Below are 25,134 nucleotides of genomic sequence, written 5' to 3' on the forward strand. Positions count from 1 at the left end.
CCAATATTTCCTTACATTGTGGATCCTCTGGACCTTCATTTGTCTTTAAATTTTGTAAAACGAAAATAGACTGTCCTAAATATTATAAATATTCATAAATTTAAAAGCATGACATAACTTTGTGTTTAAATCACCATATATACTAATCGGTTGAATACCCCGTCACTTGATATACCTTGTTTGAAGGGTGTGTTGTTAAAATACATACTTGTTATTATGTTCTGCCAAGAACTTGTTTAATTTCATTTCTGAGAATACACCGTAACAACACAATGCGATCCTATCGTATTCCAGAAAAAGGTGTAAGGAGTGGTAGATAAGTTGGTAGATAAAACAAATTACCAAATACAAAGCATCCACAAAGCTACTTCAGGTAAGAAATTTACAATCTTATAAAACGGATTCTTCTGTCTTGTTAAACGTAACAAAATTGTACAGATATTTATTGTTTGGAAATTATCGTGAGCGTTAATTAAGAAATAATTCATTAAAGCCGTAGATTTGTTTTCATTCAACCATGGGTTGGGCATTTATATCCAATTATTTTATCCTGAGTGACAGCGATCCTACATACCAGCGACGTCACTATGTATGTTCAGTTTGTAATTCGATAAATTACAGCATCATGGAAGTTGTATAACCTTCACATTTTCACGAAATTAGGAAAGAAGGTTGTTTATGATTAAATACAAATTTTTGAAAGTATATTGTTATTCAATATTCGGTATTGTATTTGTAAATCAACTTTTTTGTAGTTGTTTTGTTTTTGAAAACATTAAGAAACAATCTACGGTTAATTTTTTTCAGAATAAGATAACGTTTGTCAAGCTTTCGTGATGTTTAAGGACACAGGTCGCAACATTCTTCCCCACTTTTCTTATCTTTTAAACAGCGGTCTATGGACTTTTTTTGTATCAGTTAGTATTGGCTTTGAACTAACTGCAAGTACTCTTATATATTATGTATTTTTGTAGTAGGGATGTATAAATGTCCTGCCCCATACATTCTACATTTTTTACATGTATTTGCAACTGAGTTTCATATTTTTTCTCATGTTGTACTGTTAAATCCCTGTCCTAACTTTAAGTCATGGTGGCACATTCAGACTATTTTTAACCCGGTCATATTTTGTATATACTTGTCCAAATTCAGGAGCCTGTAATTCACCGGTTGTTGTTTGAATTATTCAAATTTATCATTCTGATGCCTTCTTCAGCTGAACATGGGATATGAGCTTTGATTATTGTTAGAGACCGTTTGCTGATCTATAGTTATTAATTCATGTGTCTTTGTGTCATTGCAATCATACCATCTCTTCTTACTTTTATATTTAGTGGGTTTATCTTTGGAATTTGACAGTTTTATGACACTGTCTTAGATTGCAGTTTTTCAAATATCAATAGATTAATAAAAAACCCATGGAATTTAGAAGAACCTGGACCAACAAATGTTGATGAAGCCGAGCTTAGTTTTTTTCTATTCAATCAATTAGCGCCAGTTAATTTATATCTGTTAATTCCATGTTCAGGCTGTACAGAAGTTACTTATTGCTTGTTTTCGTGAATTGTCTGAAACGCTACGGAACAGTAATAAATTTATTGCAGGCGAATGGTCTAAACGGTACTTAATTCGAAATGGAAAAGTCTCAAAATTCGCTAGAAGACTCAAATCACTGACACATGTTTTGTGCAGACATTTCAGACGAAGTTGAGTTAAAAATTACCGTTTGAGTTACAAGTTTATTTACTCATTGTATAAAGAACCAAACAAATATTTGAAAACGTTATGGTTTGCTCTAGTAATTCCTGGTAGTATCACAGTATTGTGATTTCATTTCAATCGTCAATAAATGTTTGTTTCTACCGAAAACGGTTTGTCTTTCTTTTTGTTTGAAAATCCTGAATAAATCAGTCCTCCATTTGTGTCAGTCATTTTCATGCTATATTTTATATTTCTACATACCGTCTACTAGTATTATACAAATACATAATTTGATTCATAATTTCTTGTTTTTGCTACAATTTTCTCATGATATATATTATGTTTAGCATTAACTATGAATTACAGATTACAGGTAACTGTAACAGTTAGTGGCGACAATGAGGATTACATCGATTCCATGAAATTAAAAATTTATAGCATAAAATTAGAAAGAAGATGTTGTATGATTTCCAATGAGAAAACACTTCACAATAGACAAAAGGACACATAAATTATCAACTATAGGTCACCGTACTGCCTTCAATAGTAAGCACAGACGATACCGCATAGCCAGCTATTGAGGGTCCCGAAATTACAAATGTTAAACATTTCAACGAAAACACTGACGTTATAACGTGTTAATGAATGTACAAAATGATAAACGAAAAACAAATATGTGACGATAACCGCAAACAACATCCCTGCATTACATGCTCCCGACTTGGGATTGGCATGCACAGAATGTGGCGATAAGTTCAAGTTTAATTTGATAAAAATGAAACTGGAAATGGGGAATGTGGCAACAAGCAGAAAACAGCCGATGCTAACAAACGGTTATCAACACCGCGTACCAAAATGTGTACTAGTTCATTAAATATTGACCTCTTACTAACCTTAAAGACAAATGTTGTTATTGTTGACTTAAATAAAATTTTCACACAACTTTAATTTTCGCAAATTAATGTTTGTGTAAGATTTCGAAAACTTCAAACTGTGGAAATTCTCATTCGTTTTTCTTAAGAGATCGGTATTGTTGTTTTATACTAGTATCCTTTTTTCAACTTTGATTAAATGTTTCTTAAATGTGTTTCTAAGTAAATCATAATCACATTGTGGATTAATATACATGTACACAGGCTTGAATTATTGTTATATATAACCCAAAGAGGATGGCAAATCTACATACTTACGCAGGAAAATTCTTAACACTTCCCATGGTATTTCATTCCAAACACTGATGCGAAACAACACATTATGTTTAGTTTGCTGTTCCTTATATTATTATTTACGAAATGTCATATTCTGACCCAAAAAAATGAGAAATTAATGTACAGCATTAATATCGTTATTGTTTCTCATTTATAGTAAATGCGTGCGTATGAAGTGTTCGCAAGCATACGTAAAGCTTCGTGGATATGTTACAGTGAATTTGTATAATCAGCGATTATTTAAAATCCTTGAAATTTTCAGGAATTATGTAGAATCACAGGCCAGTTTAGGGATTATATGTAATCACTTAAATTTTCAGGGATTATTTATAATCACTAGACAAAACGTCATGGATTATACAAATTAACTAAATGAAAAAAATAGTTTTAAATATAAAGAAAAAGTAAAAAAGTCCAAAAATTCATGCTATAGATCATATTAAAACAGTATTACACTGTATAAACATACATTGTAAAATTTAAGCATCAAATATAAAAATGATAACCCTATTTTTTTAAATGTTCGGCACACTATATAAAATTCTAATGCAACAACGTTTGTAACGTTCATTTTGATTGGATAACGTCACTTATTTACATGGCATCAATTGACAATTGATGCTATGGGACGTACGCGCAAGCGCAGACGGCATATGACAGATTTTAAATACATGTTTTAACGTTGTTTTCTGTCAGTTTCATTAGAATGGAGATAACAATATTGTATTTTAAGCTCAGACGGCATCAATTGGGGATTTGATGGTCGCAAATACCCGTTCACTTTCTCCGCTAACGCATCGCCAGTAATCTTAATTTGCGACCATCAATTCCCCAATTTATGCCGTCGGAGCTTAAAATACAATACAGTTATCTCCTAAATGTTTAACACAATATAAAAAAAAATGCTTCACATCTGTTTTTACTACAACATCCACATTTAAGAAATCATTTTCATTCACATATTGAATCAGATTTTATGACTCACCTAAGTGAAATAAAGTGTTCAGTAAAAACATTTGTAGGTACCCAAAAAAAATGGAATTAGCAACCTCGAACAAATTTGAGCCAGGCGATATCCTTTTTCAGACTTTTGGTGAACAGATACCATTATGTGTTTTGGGATTCCTTTCCTACATGTATGTTACCCTGTGGAGATGCAATGAGAATATTACAATAAATGCCAGCTTCCTCTAAAATTTTGTTCTAATTGTCAATTCTTAGGTTTTCTATACATATAGATGCGTAAGTTCTATCTGTTTTAATTTCTTATTTTTTTTAACAAAAAAAACCCCAGATGTTCCATAGTCTTCTTTACCATTTGCTTTGCATGCACCACAACTATCACGCTCTGTAGATTTACAAATAGAACATTAATATCCATGTGACGCTGGATTTTAACAGACAAACAATGCATTTAAAGTTATCGCTATAAAGAAAATGTTGATATTATTAATTTTGAAGTCTTCAACTTTATCTCGAAACCCTGTGTTGGTTATATCTTTAAGATCATCCTCGAGCTCTGTGTTTAAAAGCAAAATTATTATATTTGGCAAGGAATACGTTAGTAAAAAATGATAATTTGTCTACATTTTTTTTTAACAAACAAAGGATCCTAAAATTATTCATTATCCCTGAAATGATGTTACGGAATTTGTAGAAGGATTACCAAAATGTTCAGTGATTATGTAAAATCACTGGTCATTTTCAGGGATAACATATAATTACTAATGATTTTAGTGATTCTACATATTCCCTGAAAAAAAACAGTGATTCTACATAATCCGTGATTATACAAATTCATTGTTACAGATATACAGTTACCACATTTGTTTACAATAATAGTTCATTATATGTATCAGCTATTTAAGGAACAACAGTTTTTCTGTATTTTTCAGCTTACAAACATTTAATTAGTCCATCAGATTACCTATAGTAAAGTTGCATTCAGTTAATGTGGTAGTCGAACATTACATGGGATATTTATGTGTGCTTATAGCGTTAAAGAAAAATACATGTATTTGTTGATCAATGAGATTGTGATACTATGCAGTATATACATTTACAGCATATTGTTTTAAACAATGATATAAAAATAATACACAAGTGAATAAGCTGCATTTTATTGTTGTTTATTATTGTTTATTTTTTTTTGTAGAAAACACAATCAAAATGAATGATCAACACAGGAATGTTCTTCAAAAAAATTTTGCATACCTGATAAAACATCTTTCAAATATAGACTCCATATGCGATGAATTGTATCAGAACGGGATACTGACATCTAGTATGCAAGATTCAATAAAGGTCTGTCATAGAAATGTACTTTTCATCTTAAAATACACATGGACCATTATTGTAAACATCTGCTGTTCTTGGGAATCATATCGACTCAAACTGGTTTAAAGTTTTACTGATTTGATCAATATTTTTTTGTTTGTTTAATTTATATGTGACATAAATCGTTTTTGTCTCAGATTCAGAATGAAAATTGTCCGAAACGATATTTTGATTTGCATTTATTATTTCTAATTTATGTACTAAAAATGTCTTTTGAATTTTTGGATGTGATTAATTTGACAACGTCCTAGTAGTGCTCTCTGTATTAGAAAATGTATACCGAGATATGATTTATTTGAATTGCTCGTAAAATTCATATAAATCTCTAAAAACTGTCGTTAGTTCACGCATCATTGTAAATATAACGGACCACTATTTTCTACATTTGAAAATGCCTGTTCCAAGTTAGGAATATGACAGTTCTTGTCCATTTGTTTTTTATGTGTTTTGTTATTTGATTTTGCCATGTGATTATGGACTTTCCGATTGGATTTTCCTCTGACTTCAGTATTTTTGTGATTTTACTTTTTGTATGTCAACCAATGCGTCAATTTCTCTTTTGAAGATTTGTCACTTTTTAATTTTCCTTTACTATTTCATTAGCTTGCAATGGTTCGAGTATTAGCGTTCCTAGCCTGAAGGTAAATAAAGAATGACGCTTAAAGATGCAAGATATTTTTATAAAGTGTTTTTATATTTCTCGTCACTGGGTCTACGCCACTGGCCTTTGTAAGTTAGTAATCGGTCCATGATTTTTTACAACATAATTGTTTTAGATTTATGAGTTTGACTGTCCCTTTGGTATCTTTCGTCCCTCTTTTGTAATAATGTTTACATATTAGTTTATGTTCATCAGTAACGCTCGAAAACAGCAGTCAGTATTATTTTAATAATGGTTTGATGGGTTTTATTCTGCCTGTTATCTTAGAATCGAATCACACAGTTTTGTTTTGGTCAGAACGTCAAACATTACTATTCTAGTAATTAACATATGAGCAGTACCAGGGCAATCAAGAAATACATTGAGATATAATATAAAAATGTCATATAAATGCAACATGGGTTTTCTTACTTTCTTTTATTTAGAACAAAAAGCCAGCACCTTCTGCACAGATAAGAGAACTGTTATCTATCTTACCTAGGAGAGGAGGGGAAGCCTATGACTATTTTATTAAAGCGCTCTATGAAGCAGAAAACACTGGTGTTGCTAACTACTTAAGAGAAAGAGATGGTTCAAAAATTAAGGAAACAAGTCCATCAAAACCGTCTGATATGTCAGATAATAAGAATATAGGAACACCAAAAGATTGTAATGGTGATACAAAAGTGACCACAAAACAGCATTCCGGGAAAATAGAAGAAAACAAAAAACTAGCATCTACAAATATACAAGGTATGACAACCATGAGAAAATATTTGATTGTCATATTATATTATTTCCTTTTAGGGTCGATTTTAACCAGCCCAGTAGTCAGCACTTCGATGTTAACATGAATATCAATTATGTGGTCATTTTTAAGAAAACTAAGGATTTTCTTATCCCAGGCATAGATTACCTTAGCCGTATTTGACACAACTTTTTGGAATTTTGGATCCTCAATGCTCTTCAACTTTGTATTTGTTCGGTTTATAACTATTTTGATATGAGCGTCACTGATGAGTCTTATGTAGACGAAACGCGCGTCTGGCGTACTAAATTATAATCCTGGTACCTTTGATAACTATTAACATAGTCAGCTTGACTTCACGTCATTTTGGTCAAGTGGACGATTGCCTAATTTGCTATTAAACTAAATATCATTGTCCTTTATTGAAACTATCTTACCATTATTAGGCATATCATTCTGGATATTTTGCGTAAATCATGTAAATAGTACCATACAATGTTAATTTACTAAATTTGTCTCTTTGACACATTCCTCATTTCCATTCTCAATTTTATATCTAATAGTTTGTATATTTTGACTTTTCGTGTAATTATATTCAATTGAACATGTTAAAACACGACACGACCATAACACACTACACTGTATCGTGATATATGTCTTCCTTTCACAGTGACTTCCATTTGAGCTTTTGTATAAAAAAATCAACAAAACAATAGTCAAGTTACTCCGAAAAGTTTTCTCTCGCAATCAATTCAAAATGTAATGTATTCAGTTATTCAAAACAGACATTAGCGAATTTGTAATTTTAACAAAAGAAGTTTTATTTTAACTTTGATCAAAGACATATTCATTCTAATGATAGCATAGCACAATAGCAGAGTGTGAATAGGTCTTTTAGAAAATTCTTTTTAGCAAATATTCATTTCGAAACAATGTTTGTTAACATATTATATAATGTCAAATTTTGCTTATAGATTGGCCAGATTTAAGCAAAAAATTGGAATTTGTAAAGGAAGATGACATAATAAAATGCACTGAAGAATCTTTAACAAAGATATGCGAAAACAAAAATGGAAAGGTATTGTCTGGTATTCTTAATCATACTTTAAAATATGCTGTTAGTAGATTCTGGTCGTTAACGTTATCCTTGAAGGTATATTTTTATTGGTCACCGTTCAGTTTATCATTGTTTATTTACAGGTTTAGTGTATTGTTTTTGCGTTTCTGCAAACATGGCAAAAGCAAACATGTTTTAATATTGTCATGAATGACAGTATAAGGTAAAACCTACTAATGATGAATCTAGCAAAAGTCCTTTCAATAAAACAACACTTTCTATTTGTTTGAGAACATTTTGCTGTAAATAGAAAATAATTATCTAATTAGACAGCAAAATAAACAGTGTGAGATCTGAAACAAAAAATAAAAAGTGAATATCGAAAATCGACCCTTTCCTCATTTTGGAGGGTCATTTTGACAATCCATAATTACATTAAATACCATTTTCTGTACTAGATTTGTATTTTATGTCTTTAAAACGTTTAATTGTGTTGATCGAATGAGTTTAGCACTTTTCGACTGATTTTTATAATTTGTTCATATGTTGTAATGTTTCACAACTGTTACAGATAGGAGGAGGGTTTACTGCAATTTCTGTATATTCTATATGTGTCTGTCCAAAATCAGGACACTGTAAGTCGAATCTGTTAATTTATTGCTGTATATATCATTTGTATTTCATTTATTGTTTTGTATATAAATCAAGCTGTTACTTTTTTGTTTGTTTGATCTGTTTTACTTTTGTTTTACTGGTGCATTTACTGCTTACTAGCTTCATGATTTTGGCTCATCGGTGAAGCAATAGATTGAACTATTGTTGTTATCAAAATCAATTTTAGGGAATGGAATTTGTAAAACATGTCGAGTTTTTGTAATGGCATCTGTTTTCAAAACATAGCACATTTTATTTTTTAAATATACACTTATCCCATTAAAAAAACTCATCATGGATACCAGGATTGAAATTTTATATTTGCGCCAGACGCGCGTTTCGTCTAAAAAAAGCTCGTTAGTAACACTCGTATAAAAAAAGGCCAAACAAACACATATAAAATGCTCCTTTTCATTACATATTATTGGTTTTTACGTTTGTAATTTTGTAATTACAAATGTTGTCCCTACATGACAGGTAAACTGAATACCAATTAAATAGTAATTTTTATAAGTTACCTTATTTTCGAAAATCGCAGAATGTTTTATCCCAGGAATCGATTACCTTAGCCTGTGTACATTTTTGGGTTTATATCTATTTTAATCTGGGCGTCACTGATGAGTCTTATGTAGACGAACGCGCGTCTGTTCTTTTAAATTATAATCCTGGTATCTTTAATAACTATTAATTTGTCGCAGGTCGTATAATATCATATAATCTTTATCTAGCTGTCTTCTTTTAATCATTTCTTAAATATAACATCTGTGATACAGAAATGCAGTATGTTCGTGGCATCTTAGGTTGATAAAAGTATATTTGATTAACCAACCATAAACATTACGTAGGAGTTAAGTCGTACAATTACGTACGGTTATTTGAACATTTTAAACACATGCAGAGGTGATCATGCATAAATGAACGAAGTGCTTATATATTGCCAACAAAATATGCTGAATAAAGTAACTGGATAATTAAACAGTTCATACCTTTTTTTTCATTTTAGGTTTACGATATGACAGGCAAAACGAAAGGAAAACTTATAATTATATCAAATGTTCAATGTACTGATCACGACACAGCAGCAAATTCCACTGATGATGCTCTTTCCAAAAAGACAGAAAAAGTTCAGAAATGTGGACGTTTGGTGGACTTTGATCAAACTGCTATATCAAAACTATTTACGGAAATTAAGTATGAATCAAAAGCAGCAGATATAAAGAAAGGTGTCTCAGAAGAGGTACACATGTAAATCTTAATGTTTATCAGACCGTTTTACCCAAAATTTTTCATTTAATGTATTAATAATACTAAACTAAAAGTGTTTTCAAAATCTTTACTTTCCCTTGACAAAAACTAGAGCAAAAAAAAAAAACAAACTAACTGCACACTCCTAGTTATGTGGTGGAAATACGTACAAACTAACGAATATTCAGGAAGGGAATCCGTGATTATTTGCCCTTCAAACTCAGACTGAATTGCAGACAGAATACAAACTTTAAATCAGCCATAAGGTATACTAAACCTTAGCTTGAAAACAATAATGGTACAAACAACACGAATCGTTTGGATGCACTGCGTATATAACTGAACATATTATCACTATACAAACATAGATTTTGCCAAACAATATGCTTTTTTAGAAAGAGTAATTGTAATGTTTATTATCATAAAATGTCAACATGGGAACAGTTTTGTAGCATCGTATTTCAAGGATATTATAGGTTTTGATCATGAGCATCATTTATCATGTTTATGTGATGTTATACTAGTTAAGGGCTGAAGATATGTGAGCTATTGCCATTACATAACTTTTAACCTTTACGGTAAGTTTCATCAGATCTTCTATTGTGTAAACTTCCCTAAAAACTATTTTAATAAGGTTTATGACTAGAATCACAATATGTTTAAGTACATATATTTTTGCAAATTGTATTACAAAAGTTCATATCATCACAAAGCCTTGATAAAGTGGCACTGATAAAAATAAATTGCATGTCATAGCTTTGTTTCTATTTATTATAAATTGATTAATCAAATATATCATTTCTTTAGGAACATTTTGCATGGATTTATTTGATATCAGTTTTGATTAGTTTTCAATATTGATGTAAATGTTGGTTTGATTTAAAATAATGCTTCAGTTCAAATTGTTTTTATAACATTTAAAAAGGAAATGACAACTTTCCTTGCTGGGAAACTAGATAAAAGGGAGAATTCAACATCTGATAGCCTTGTTGTAGTAATATTCTCTGGTGGACTGAATTATAAACCAGGACAGATATATGACAAAGACGGCAAAGAATTAGACAGAGATAGAATATTAGAAATGATCGGGAAATCTGAAGCCTTTAAAAACAAACCAAAAATTGTCATTATCAGAACATACAATTTTGAAGGTATATACACGTATAATAATGATTAAGAAGAGTGTGAGTAGATAGATATGAGTGCCAATCAGACAACTCTCCATACAAATATCAATTTATAAAAGTAAACCATTGTAGGTTAAGGTAAGGCCTTCAACACAGAGCCTTGGCTCACATCGAACAACAAGCTATAAAGAGCCCCTAAATTACTAGTGGAAAACCATTCAAATGGGAAAACCAACCTTTTAATCTATATAAAAAAAAACGAGAAACGAAACAAGTATAAATTACATAAACACACGACAACTACTTAAAATCAGATTCCTGACTAAGAACAGGTGCAAACATTTGCAGCGGGATTAAACGTCCCCGAGGGTATCACCAGCCCAGTAGTCACGAAAATCAATTATCTGGTCACTTTTATAAATTTCCTGTAACAAAACTTTGAATTTTTCGAAAAACTAAGGATTTTTTTATCCCAGGAATAGATTACCTGAGCCGTATTTTGCACAACTTTTCGAAATTTTGGTCCTCAATGCTCTTCAACTATGTACTTGTTTGGCTTTACAACTATTTTGATATGAGCGTCACTGATGAGTCTTATGTAGACGAAACGGGCGTCTGGCGTATTAAATTATAATCCTGGTACCTTTTTTTATGGCACCAATCTTCTCACTTCTTCTGAAACAATAGTATAACATTACAACATAGGAAAACACACGAGTCATAATTATATGAATTAATTCTGTACAAATGATAATAGGAATGCAGATGTATTACATTCACTTAATTTATTATTTATAATGGTTTTATGCCGTCACGTCTTCTTAGCTAGTATCTTTTAATTTTAAAATGTTCTGTACTTTGGTAGTTTAAGTTTTTGTACATGTTGGTTTATGGGAGTAAATATTGTTAGTCAATAATAGTTATACAGATAAATTATACCTGGCACATCTGAAATTAATTTGACCACCTTTTCGGTCATGATCAGTTGACTTTTCGGCATGATGACAATCAATGAGTGTTTAAATTGTGTTTTTAAGAGGAATGACTAATTGTAAGTCAATAATGCTCGTATACCTTTGTTTCAATGTCGAAAAATTAAATGTCTCTCGATATCGTTTGAATCTCCAACTCGTTCATGCTCAAATTTTTGGTTAATAAACTCATCATAGATACTAGCAATAATATTTTGTATTTGCGTCAGACACATCTATTACAAAAAACTCATCAGTGACGCTCGAATATAAAAAAAAAATATTAACAAAGCCAAATAAAGTACAAATTGAAGAGCATGGAGGTCCAATAATTACTAAATATTTTGCCAAAAACAGCTATAACTGTTAATTAGTGTTGCTATGCAAATGCATCAATTGTATTATACTGTCAATCACATACAGACGTGGGTTATCTCTGTGTACCTATGTACTCATTGTTTGTATCTTTACATGAAAACATATAAGAGTCTTCTTTGTCTAAATTTTGGCATATATATTATTTGGAGACCCATTTATTCAATATTTGTGACATAGATGACAATACATAATTGTTAAATGTAGTATCCACATATCCAAAATGTCATCTTTTCACCGTAAATTTCTTCATCGACAAATCCGATTACTACAACAGCATGTTAATATTTTATCATAAGATAAAGGGAATTTGAATTTTTAAAACGACCATGCATCTTTCTTTTATTTGTGATTTGTCACTGTAAATTTCAAAAGGTTATTCATGAATTTGATTAATGAAGGGATTGTGGTATATAATATTTGAAATTTAATAAAGATGCAAATTTTAGAATTCAAGAACATCTTTTTATTTGTATATATACAGAAGAAACAGAAGCAATTGATTCTTTAGATGCAGAAAAGCATGACATCCCTTTTCACACAAAAGAGCCAAATCAAGATGATTTATTTGTGGTGTCTTCAAAACCGAGACCAAGTATGGATATTTCTCTTACTTTTATAAACATAGATTAACAAATTTGAATTTTTGTGTGCTTAAATTGTTAATAATGAAACTCAACTGCTATCTAATAATATTCTAGCATAAAACTTTAGGTTGCATGTCCTCATTACAGAAACGTATTGTGAAAAATATGATTTTTTGTGACAAACTTAAGAACTCATTAAGTATATCTAACTTTATCGTTCTTAATGCGATAACATTGGCAAGTGACCTTAAACTTTAAGTTTTTAACATACAACATGTACAATACTTTCGAGTCTGCAATGAGTAGAAAATGTATTTTTTAAAAGTTGCATTTGCCCTATAAATGAAAACATTATCATTAAGAATAATTTCCTGCATGTTATATTTTGTAATTTTCAATATGATAGTATCTGATTTAATTGAATCATGTCCTTTTATTAAATCCTTTTCAATGCAGCAATTGAGTAAAATAAATTGTTAAAATAAGTCTAAAAGCATGAACTTCGCCAAGAAACTTATACTTTTTGGTTTTGAAAAAAGTTCTTTTTGTTATGAAGTCTGATATTCTAGTTCATGGAATAATATATATACAACTTAAAGTACAAGAGCTGATCTTGGAAGACTTTATCTGAAAGTAAATATCAACTTATAATCTTTATTGTACCGTGTTTGATTATATTCTGGTGTCATGAATTATCTTTGAAATTAATTCTCGGTTTCGATTTGAAAAATATGCATTAAAAGAAATAGGTATGAATTTGGAAAATATATTTCTTACATAAAATAACTAACATTATAAGAGAAAAAAATACAATTAAAATTGAACTACTTCTATTTAAAGCTAGTAAATGATAATCTATTTGATATAAAGGATAACATCAAACTCACTATCTATCAATATTTCAGTAAAACTTAATAATACAGAAAAAAAAATTTGAACTAAGAAAACTGATAACAAAATTTGGAATGACTAACCACATTTTTTTAATAGAAAGAGTAAAAATATCTTAAACTACCAAGAGACGAAAGGTTATGAAAAAAGATGCAGTTCATTTCTCATGTTATTGTGACAATTACATTTATAATAGAAAAGGTTTTTTCTTTCATTTTTGGATAAACGAAAGTAAGAACTTTACAGATTTAAATTATAAAGATAGAATTACATATTATACCCAAACCAAGATCGCACATTCAGGTAAATAACATTGGTTCCTTTTTTTTCAAATCTATAGAAACGGGGACAGGTGACTTTTTAAATCAATATTTAAAATTGAGAATGGAAATGGGGAATGTGTCAAAGAGACAACAACCCGACCAAATGAAAAACAACAGCAGAGGGTCACCAACAGGTCTTCAATGTAACGAGAAATTCCCGCACCTGGAAGCGTCCTTCAGCTGGCCCCTAAACAAATATATACTAGTCCAGTGATAATGAACGCCATACTAATTTCCAAATTGTACACAAGAAACTAAAATTAAAATAATACAAGACTAACAAAGGCCAGAGGCTCCTGACTTGGGACAGGCGCAAAAATGCGGAGGGGTTAAACATGTTTGTGAGATCTCAACCCTCCCCTATACCTCTAACCAATGTAGAAAAGTAAACGCATAACAATACGCACATTAAAATTCAGTGCAAGAGAAGTATAGTAATAATCTTGTTGATATTGGTTATTTTTATTTTTTATGTTGTGCCACATGCTATAAATATATGGTGTTTTTGCAATAATGATTGCATAAAATTGAATTCTATCAATTTAAAATATAATGTTTAAATCAAAACCATTTGGGTTTAGGCAAATGGGCAATCTATATTTGAAAAAAATAACTAAATGAATATAACTATTATTTATTTATTTGTTTTCAATATCATTATAGAAAAAGGACCTTGGATAGTTGGAGACGAAATTCAAGGATCATACTTTATACAGGCCTTAATTCATGTTTTTAAAAATATGGCTTACGACAAAACATTTATGGAAATGATGAAAGAGGTAACAAAATAAAACACTATCTCATAAAAATGTCAGAACTGTTTCTGGATTGATATTCATCAGAAAGGCTTAATCTCGAATTTTTGAAAGCCAAAGTTGAAACAGCATCGAAACAGTGGAACAGATTTATGAACACAAAGAACCTAAGATTAATAGCCAACCTCATTTTAGTTCAAATATGCCTGAGGGGTTTGAAAATTAATTTTTATAATGAATTAAAATATTATAAACGTACAATTTAAGAAATGTTTACCAAAGATAATGGCAGTTCCGAAGACTGACAACTGGCCGCGTGCTACTGTCGGGTACTGGCAATCTTACAGCAGCGACATATACCATGTGTTGTATAATAAAAACAACACGTTATTCCTTCTATTCATCCGAAGCGATTTTGTGAGGAAATGTTTAATGGCGAATTATGCAATTTATTGAGTATTAAAAACATGATTTTTTTTATATCTATTAATAATATATAACCAGTCCGTAAATGTTCGAAATTGTTTAACAAAGTCTTATGAATAAGTAATGTTAGTCGAGCTACAACAAGAAGAACACATGGCTACAATTCTGAGGCAGAAACACCCTGCAACTTAACTATTATTATGCGGCTTACTTCTATGCATATCAATGTTTAAGTCATATCAATGTTGGAGTATTAATTTTTGAATTAATCAGCATATACATTCAGCGATAAGAACTACAACTTATAGACATTATTTGGTTTGGATCCATTAAAACGTTTAATCCCGCTGCAAATGTTTGCACCTGTCCTAAGTCAGGAATCTGATGTACAGTAGTTGTCGTTTGTTTATGTAATATATACGTGTTTCTCGTTTCTCGTTTTGTTTATATAGATTAGACCGTTGGTTTTCCCGTTTGAATGGTTTTACACTAGTAATTTTGGGGCCCTTTATAGCTTGTTGTTCGGTGTGAGCTAAGGCTCCGTGTTGAAGGCCGTACTTTAACCTATAATGGTTTACTTTTTAAATTGTTATTTGTATGGAGAGTTGTCTCATTGGCACTCACACCACATCTTCCTATATCCAATTATGCTCCGATCAATCATTGGTTGTAATCAGTTCAATGTATTTGTAGAACTAGGTTATTCAAGTCCATCTGGTGAGTTCGGCCTTTTTCAACTGATTTTTATAGTTCGTTCTTATATCGCACTTTTACACAACTCCAAGGTTAGGGAGAGGGCTGGGATCCCGCTAGCATGTTCAAACCCATCACATTATGTATATATATACCTGTCCCAAGTTAAGATCCTGTAATTCAGTGGTTGTTGTTTGTTTTTGTGTTACATATTTGTTTTCGTTCATCTTTTGTGAATAAACTAAACAGGTTGTTTTCTCGTTTGGGTTCTTTTACATTGTCATTTTGGAGCCTTTTATAACTGACCTTACGGTATGGGCTTTTTCATTGTAAAAGGTGACCTATAGTTGTTTATTCCTGTGTTATTTTTTGTCTCTTGTGGAGAATTGCCTTATTGGCAATGCTACCATTTATTTTCTTTTTTCTATATATACAATCTCTATATCATACAGGATGAGGGTTTGATGAGTTTTTAGTTTCGTTCTTTAACACTTATTGATAACATCTTGAACTTACATATAGTTTGTCAATGAATATAACATGTTTAAATCCAAATTAAATATTTGCTTGACATTCCATACGGAAGCAAGTCATTTCGTACCCTGACCATTTCGATGATACCACTAATGCTACTTGTTCAAGTTTAACGATTGTTAGGATGGTTATTTTAGTATAATATGTTTGTGTGTATATTTTGCTTGATATATTTGTGATTATAAAAGTTCACTGAGTTTTACAAAAAGTCTAAAACATTGCATTCGTTGGTGTGTTTACAATTTAACCACCTTATCAGTTGTTGATCGCATCAAAGATAATATTTGTCATGTACGTTCTCTAATGACATATGTTTGGAAGTATTCCTACACGTATTATGTATTGTGGTGTCAATCACAAGGAGTATGACGAAAGAGTAGATTTTACTTAAATCACAACTTAGAAATGATTAAATGTACCTTTATTTCATAAATTTCGGTGAGAAATTAAGCTGCACTAAACATGCTAAATAGATGTATGGAAAATTAAATAACATTGAGTTGCTATATTTTCTTTTGGACTATCAAAACCAACACTGGTGAATTTGCTTTATCATTTTTGATCAAGTTTCCGATCAGCTGGAAAGTTGCAATGGGGAGAGAATTTTGAATTCACTGTACTATATTTAAGGTGAAAGAAACACTAATTATTTAATCTCAGTAAACAATGAAAAGGTTACAACAATCCATGTTTGAAAACCTATTAAGACATTAACAAAAAATCGCTACATATTCAGATACAATTTAAAATACTTAGAATTTTTTTTAGATAGATAATTGTCTCACCAGTGCTGTGGTACCTGGAAAAGGAAAGCAAGATGTGGCAAACGTTATGATTCTTGAACATAGCAAACAGAAGGAATTGTTCTTTTTTCCAGGATTGACAGGAATAGGTACAAATTTATTACAATTTGGATTCATAATAAAGTAAAAAAGTATAGCAGAAATACAGATCTAGGCAAACCCAAAAGGGAAGTCCATATTGTGTTTAGAATTAAACTCTACCAAGTAATATAACGAGTGGTAGAGTACTGTTGCATTCCTAAATGAGATACATTTGATGTAACTTTTTAACGTTGTTTTTTTGAGAAAAAAAATCATGTTGGTACATTTGTGGTAAGCACCCTAGTTTTCATTTTCTTCCTTAAAAAGCATAATTAAGTTTGATATCTTAAAAGAGATTACAGTATAATAAAATTGTATTACAAGAACAGATAGAAAAACGGCGAACAAATAGTTTTTATACCATATTACTTATAAAAAGTTAAAGATACCAGAGAGACATTCAAACTCATAGATTGAAAATAAACTGATACCGCCATGGCTTAAAAAGAAAAAGACTGACAAATAATACTACACAAGACACAACATTGCATCACGAACTTGCCAAAAACTGGAGGGATCTAAGGTGCTCCACATGTGACACCCGACGTAAATTTACAACATTTTGTCAAATGAGTACATATATATTATATACCTCATAATATATTCATCAATATTGATAAAGATATTAATTGTATAAACATTCATGATATATATTGCAAACATGTTATCCAACTGCTGTCAACTATCTTGAATACTGTATAATCATCTAAATTTTACTATGCAATGTGTTCAACTAGTAACTGGATGGCCAGACTTAAAACGAGGAGTAAAACTAGTACAGAAAAAGGATATAGAACCATGTTCAGGGGATTTCTATGACAAGATATCAAACGAAAAAATGGTAAATATTGTCAGATTAATTTCTTATGCGTTAACCAAGGATAACTTGAAAATAAAAAAATATAAACCAATACTTTAGTCAAAAGTAATACGGCTTATTAAAGTTAAGAAAGCAAAAGTCATTTTGTTTTCCACATTGACTTCTTTTAGTAAATAAATTAAACAGTAATCAATTGCTCATTTAATTCTTCTACCTATTAGTATTGAATAAATAACTAATGTAATATCATGTTTTTATAAGCACCTTTTGATAATTGATTAAGATGTCAAGCTCAAACAACAGTTTTCACATTTTATAAACGTAAAAAAAAACACATTCGCTAATAAGACATGTTATAATAGACACACACGTTTACCGGGGATTATCAGAGGGTGCAACGAGCTTGCTGGTCAAACTCTACATAAAAGTATTTCAAAAGAACGTTCTCGCATTAACATGCGAAATCGTATTTTAACTTTGTTCAATAAAATAAGAAAATAAAAGAAGGATATAAAGTCCTTACGGAAAACCGAATAATCAAGTATCCTTTGCATTTTGATACTAGATGCTACTGAGTGTTACAGTTCAAATAAGAGTTTCTCTTTAAGGCATACCCAATGAAAAGTGTAAAGAGGGGGAAGTTCATTCTGATATCTAATACTCAGTGCAAACCACAATCTAGCAAAACCAAGACCAAAGAAGAAGAAGAAATGGAAAATCGATTTAAAGGATGCCTCGGAAAATCCGACTTAGATAAATCCAACATGAGTATGCTATTCAAGTTTATGGGTTTTGACATGGATGCCATCCAGATAGATAAAACAAAAAAGGTAATTCAAGTTTGATTAAAAGTCTTTAGTCTAAAAACAAAAACATGATGTAAAAAGTCATTTGATAAAACTATTCATCTGCTTTGTTCTATTGAAATTGTTGGTTTTGCCGTTCAAACGGAAATTCATGCAGCTTGTCTTTCATTATAATGAATACAAACTTTAGTTTTAGTGCTTCGTAGCCTCAGTGGTCGGATTTTCAGTTTTTCTACCAACTGACGATGGTTCTCTTTTCACTCTCCGCAAATGCAAATTCACCACAACAAAATTTGAAGTGACGTTTTACACCAAAAAAATCATTCGATCAATCAACCAATCAAAACAAAACAGTTAAAACAAAATATACTAGAGCTTTTGACAGCTTCCTAAACCTAGGACATCCAAAACAGATCGCCTTTTTAAGCGAAAAGCTAAACAGAACATATTTGTTAGTTAACATGTTTCATTAAATTGATGTTTATTTTTAAATACATAATGTGTCACACAAAACGCGTCAGGCCTTGTGAATAGCTTTTTCTAAATAATATTGATAGTACTTTGAATGATGCTCAGATTCTTTACATAAAAGCCATATTTTCTTTTCATAATCATTATTTTTAAACATGTACATAACTGTCTATTTGAAGTCTACAACTAGACTGGTCAGATCAAACCCGCCTGTAAAATGCAAAAGGGTAATGTCTTAATTTTGTCACTGAATGTACATCATTTGAATATCTTTGAGACTTTCACGACCAATTGGTCACCAAAACAATATCTGACAAGATCATAAGTGTAATGGATTAATTTTAATGTGGTTTTGTTCAACCTGTTTTAATTATTCTAGGAAATAAACAACATTAAATGTCGATTGTAATGTTTATAATATAACCCACATAGATAAATCTTTTTAAGGAGTCCTGTTTAATACATGACCATTTTTTACAAAAACGTATTGTACATTAACATAATTAACACAGCATAATTTCAGCACTTTATGTGCTGATATGAATTATCATTGGTATTGTTATATTTATAAATTAACTGTTTACAAAATTTTGAATTTTTTTAAAAAATAAGGCTTTTCTACCTCAGGCATAGATTACCTAAGCTGTATTTGGCAACACTTTTAGGAATTTTGCATCTCAATGCTCTTCAACTTTGTACTTTATTTGGCCTTTTTTTTCAACTTTTTTGGATTCGAGCGTCTGTGATGAGTCTTTTGAAGACGAAACGCGCGTCTGGCGTATATACAGAATTTAGTCCTGGTATCTATGATGAGTTTATTTCTAATATTTTACTTTTTAGGAAATCAAAGATATATTGAAAAGACGGTTCAGTGAAATAGACACTGATGTGTCTTCCAATTATGATAGCCTTGTTATAATGTTCCTATCTGCAAAATATGAATCGTCAGCAACAAAGATTTATGACATAGACGGAGAAGATGTTCCACAGAATGAGATTTTAGAAATAATCAAAGACTGCAAACATTTTGAAGGAAAACCAAAAGTCGTTTTCATCCAAACCTACAATTGTAAAGGTAGCTTGTTTGTAATAGTTCTAAAAAAGTCAATGTTTAATTATATTCATAGTAAATTTTTAAAGCCTTTTTTCGTTCCATACAGAGTCTTTAAGTGGCCAACCAATACATACATTCAAACTTATTTTTTTCAAATTATCTCAGTTGTTACTTTGAAAAAATAATCATATGATTTCCTCATTCATTTTGTCTAAGCAGTAGACAACAGTCCAAGATCGAACTGGGTCTTCAACACTGCGAGAACATTATGCACCCGGACACGGGCTTCATCTATAAAACTAACATAGGCCAGAGGCTCCTGACTCGGAACAGGTAAACATACGACGGGGTTAAGTGTGGGTTTTTTTTTCTCAGCCATCCTCCTAAACAATAACATCTAGCCGATGTAAAATAAACAAACTCACAGCAGTACACAGAGCAAAATACATAAATTAAAAGAGGACTGCTGGCAGTTACTGACATGCTAACTATATCTTTTCTGAATAAGTATGTGTAAAGGTTTGGTTAGCTTTTGAGGTGAATGACTACAATTGTGTGCTTTGTTTAGAATATTACAATAAACGCTTGAATGTGAAATGTTTGGACGTATAAGACTACAAAACATTATTCCTTTTTTTCAACAAAAAGTGAATTGTATGAATTTAATAAATGAACAAATGAAACCCTGTCAAATCTTCGAGTATTTGCAAACTAAGAGTTTCATCTCAACCTGTAATGCAAGTAATACCACGTGTTCAAGTATAATGAGCGTTAGCATGGTTATTATAGTGTTATAGTTCTGTATGTATGTTTTGTTTTATATAATTGTGATTATCAATGTCAAGAGGATTTAGTTTATAATAAAAATCGTCTTAAACATTTCCCTCGTCGGTGTGATTGTAAATTAACCACCCTGTCAGTAATTAACCGCCTTAAAGATAATATTTGCCTTATAAGGTATTTGTTGACAGAATGCTTGGAAGTCCCCATACACTTATCGTGCCTTCTGGTGTCAATCTTTTTTGGTGTTGTTATTGACATTTGTAATTATATTTGTATTGAAAGAAAGAACTATCAATTGTGCAAAATATATATTATATTTCTATCATATTCCTAGAATTTCTTAAGTTACCTGACTGTGTTCAAAAAGTGAATATATAATTTGCCTGTTGAAATAAGCTATTTATATTTGATTTCAGAAGCAGAGGGTGTCATTGATTCAACTGATATTACAGCTACGGACATCATAAAAAATATTGATCCAAACATGGATGACATATTTGTTGTGTCAAGTTATAAAAAAACAGGTGGTGAGACATTTGGTGGTTAGATCATGAAGAACAATAACGTTAAAAATAGATGCAAAGGGGACAATCGGCACTTTTCATTATAATACAACATGTATAGCTAAACATCACCATGTTAATAAATAAAACGACGCAATACCAACAAAAATAACAAGAATTCACGTAAATAATGAACACGCTGTACTCATTTTTAAACAAAAGCTCCGGTTAACGGTCAAGTGCTCAGGAAAACTGGACTTTTCCACTCTTTATTTGTCACAATATGATTATATCTGTGAAATTCATTAACTTTGAGAACGGTCTATATTTGTGATTTGTCTTTTGATTCATTTAAAATTCAAAACTGTAATTGATTAAAACATAAAATGATAAGTAGTTGACAATGCAATAAAACAACTTCTTTATTTATAATGGAAACGATCGATCATTATTAGTTTGCTTAAAGCTTTGATGAACAGTGTATAACATAACAATGAATGAAGTATTTAATATTACTTTTTTTTTTTTTTTTTTTTTTTTTTATTGTATTTGATATTATTAGAAACTTTATTCATTCAAAATTTAATGTCGAATTAAGTTTTGGGGTGTCAAATACGATGAGTTTTACATGTCTTATTGTTTATTTTAGTTTTAAAACATGAAATTAGATTTGTCACAACTATAACACAAAATTGTTGAAAAAACTATTCTGGTTCTAAGATACGGACAACAGTTGGATGCCATTTAATATCTTTACAAAAATATACCGACAATAAGTGTGTTGATTTATTTGGAAATAATTTAATTTTGGATGTAACGCGTCTTCTGATTGGCTCACGTTATTTTGTTATGAGCCCATAGACATAGTTTAGTCATGTGACCGTGACGTCATCAACGTTTTTTCATGGTTTTCTACGGTTTAAAATGGAATTTAGAATTAAATTATAAGAAATGACTGTAATATTTTTTCGGTCTATTCGAAATAACATAAAAATGTGGTGCACACTGTTAAATAACCCGCTACGCGCGTTATTCAGTGTGCACCAAATTTTTTATGTTATTTCTTCATAGACCAGAAAAAATATTACAGTCATTCCTTAAATATATTTGTAGTTATCTTTAAAAGTAAAATCACAAAAATACTGATCTACCAGGTATATTCAAAACGGAAAGTCTGTTATCAAAAGACAGAATAAAAAGCTCAAACACATCAAACGAATAGATTACGGCTGTCAAAAGAATGTATTGTCTCGGCAAACATGTATTGTTTGCGAATGATATAATAAGACGCCAGAAGTTAACAGATGCTCAAATCTTGTAAATCGATTGAAGGGAAAAAAAGAATGGTTACAAACACAAACTTAGGGAATCATTGAACACTTATAATAAGCGAGATCGAGTGCGATAACAGGATAGGCGTCTTATAAGTTAAAGTTTGTTTTTCAGAGAAAGGTCCATGGATCATTGGAGAAAACATGAGTGGATCATACTTTATTCAGGCACTTGTCCATGTTTTCAAGAAATTTGCATGTGAAAAATCATTTATGGAACTGTTACAAGAGGTAAAAGTAAAAAAAGTACAGCACTTTAAAATATTATAATGAGATATATTGTGATTTGTGTTTAAAAATAACTAAATAAAGTTGTCGCTTTGTAAAACTAGATGATTCCTACTGAATGTGTAAAAAGAGCCGGAAGATACCAAGGAGACATTAAAAACTCATAACGCGAAAACGAGGCAATACACGAAAAAGGACGAGAGACAAACAAGCAATACAATATCATATACTAGACAATTCAAAACTTTGTGATTCAATCCTCAACAGTAGGGCTTGATTATATGGTTGTCTTATCGGTCGCATCTCCTCCTTTTATAAAAACACAGAGCAACACTAATCACACAAAACACATGGGGTGATCTCAGGTACTCCAGAATGGTAAGTGATCCTCGTCAATTAGTGGCGGCCGTCATAATAGTCATGGTAACACAAAAATAGTGATGAATCTCAATTGTTAATGTTATAATCCGGATTTAACTAGAATTGTGGTTACGACGCTAGAAACATAATCGTGGTAATTGATTTAGAAAGATATACCACAACGGCTAGTTAACATGCGTACGTTAAACATGGATGCGTAGTTATATATTAGGTATATGAGAATACAAACAATTATCTACTCAACGTGAATGTCATCATGACTAATGGGTTATCTATTTACTCATTCTACTATTTAATACTGATAGCGTTTGACATTTTTAGCCGAACAAATTTATCCATTTTATATAACTTCAATTATTGTATGCTGGTTCATATTCTGGACGCCAATCTTTGCTCCTTTATTATATAATTCACTAACAAAACAATTATGAAACTTAGAAATGGAAAATTACTAAATACTAAACTTGTTCAAAGGGTATCCACACGTCTCAATCTTCAAAATCGGTTATCTAAAAGTACTACCATCACTAACATTTTTAACAATAAAAATCGTGGTTACCCTTCTATCGATAAGTGTCATGCCAAAAAATGACTTACATGTCCCCGTCTTTCCACCAACAATACGGTAAGGTCCACGTTTAATGGTCGCACATTTTCTTTAAATTTTGAAACTGATATAACTTGAAAAACAAACAGTATTATTTATTTACTCACATGAAACAAACCGGGGTGTGGTATTCAGTACGTAGGAGAAACTGGACGATATTTATCTAAACGCACTCAAGAACATCTGTATCGTTTTAAAAGACCCAATAAATTCAAAAGTATCATTTACCAACTCCTTAAGAAGCACAACCTTCCTTTTAAATATTTAGCAGTTCAACCTTTAGAAGTTGTAAATAAGCAGCCTGGTGAATCGCATTCAAAGTTTGTACGATCACGGAAAATAATTGAATTAAATTGGATTAAAAAATTACAGACAGTTTACCCTCTCGGTCTAAATGATAATATCATGGGAATTGGTAATATATCTAGAACCAATTCCGTTAACATTTTGGATATAGTTTCTAAAACTGTTCGTAAAAAACGTTCTCACGGTCGTAGAACAAATCGCAATCAAAGAAAATTTCGGGCCAATCATACCAATATTTCGGACCTAATTTCTATTTCAAAAAACAACGGCAGACATTATCTGTTAATAAAACTCTGTTCGTTACCGGTTAATAAGTTAAATAAAATTTTGGAGGATTGCAACACAATTTCATATAGCAGTCCTAAGTATGAAATTGTTCAAATTATTATGGCATATTGTTATTCTAAATTATTTCCCAAAATTGATCGCCCTGAAGATCATAAAAAACATTTTATTAAAATTAAGTATGTCAATAAAGGCTTTGATTTTGTAAATATTGCCGGTATATTTAACGACCATTCTGTTAAAGAACAAATTCCTGGATATTTTGACAATACTGAGCTACCTCTTATTTGTTATATTTACAAGAAATCTACCCGAAAATTTGTGTTTAATTATAGTCAATTGTGTAAAGATGTTAATATCAGTGAAAATACACCTACTTCATGTAATTGCAGTAATTCCGATT

The 25,134-nt window shown here is 30.8% G+C and overlaps 1 protein-coding gene across 2 annotated transcripts in view; it reads left to right on the forward strand.

Annotated features, from left to right (window-relative positions):
* Nucleotides 1-234: 234 nt before the first annotated feature.
* LOC143056373 (caspase-2-like) overlaps nt 235-25,134 on the forward strand; it is a 28,894-nt gene continuing 3,994 nt past the window's right edge. Inside the window, exons 1-14 of one of the 2 annotated variants that reach the window (XM_076229464.1) lie at nt 235-373; nt 5,065-5,213; nt 6,333-6,639; nt 7,609-7,712; nt 9,349-9,582; nt 10,516-10,741; nt 12,548-12,658; nt 14,528-14,643; nt 17,041-17,164; nt 17,894-17,997; nt 18,585-18,806; nt 20,094-20,328; nt 21,507-21,617; nt 23,040-23,155. In XM_076229464.1, the coding sequence (XP_076085579.1) occupies nt 5,079-5,213; nt 6,333-6,639; nt 7,609-7,712; nt 9,349-9,582; nt 10,516-10,741; nt 12,548-12,658; nt 14,528-14,643; nt 17,041-17,164; nt 17,894-17,997; nt 18,585-18,806; nt 20,094-20,328; nt 21,507-21,617; nt 23,040-23,155 (2,145 nt within the window). In that variant the 5' untranslated portion in view covers nt 235-373; nt 5,065-5,078. The remainder of the gene's footprint in view (nt 374-5,064; nt 5,214-6,332; nt 6,640-7,608; nt 7,713-9,348; nt 9,583-10,515; nt 10,742-12,547; nt 12,659-14,527; nt 14,644-17,040; nt 17,165-17,893; nt 17,998-18,584; nt 18,807-20,093; nt 20,329-21,506; nt 21,618-23,039; nt 23,156-25,134) is intronic. The other variant, XM_076229465.1, reaches the window with a different exon arrangement.

The sequence above is a fragment of the Mytilus galloprovincialis genome, chromosome 13 (assembly GCF_965363235.1).
Source record: "Mytilus galloprovincialis chromosome 13, xbMytGall1.hap1.1, whole genome shotgun sequence".
NCBI lineage: Eukaryota > Metazoa > Mollusca > Bivalvia > Mytilida > Mytilidae > Mytilus > Mytilus galloprovincialis.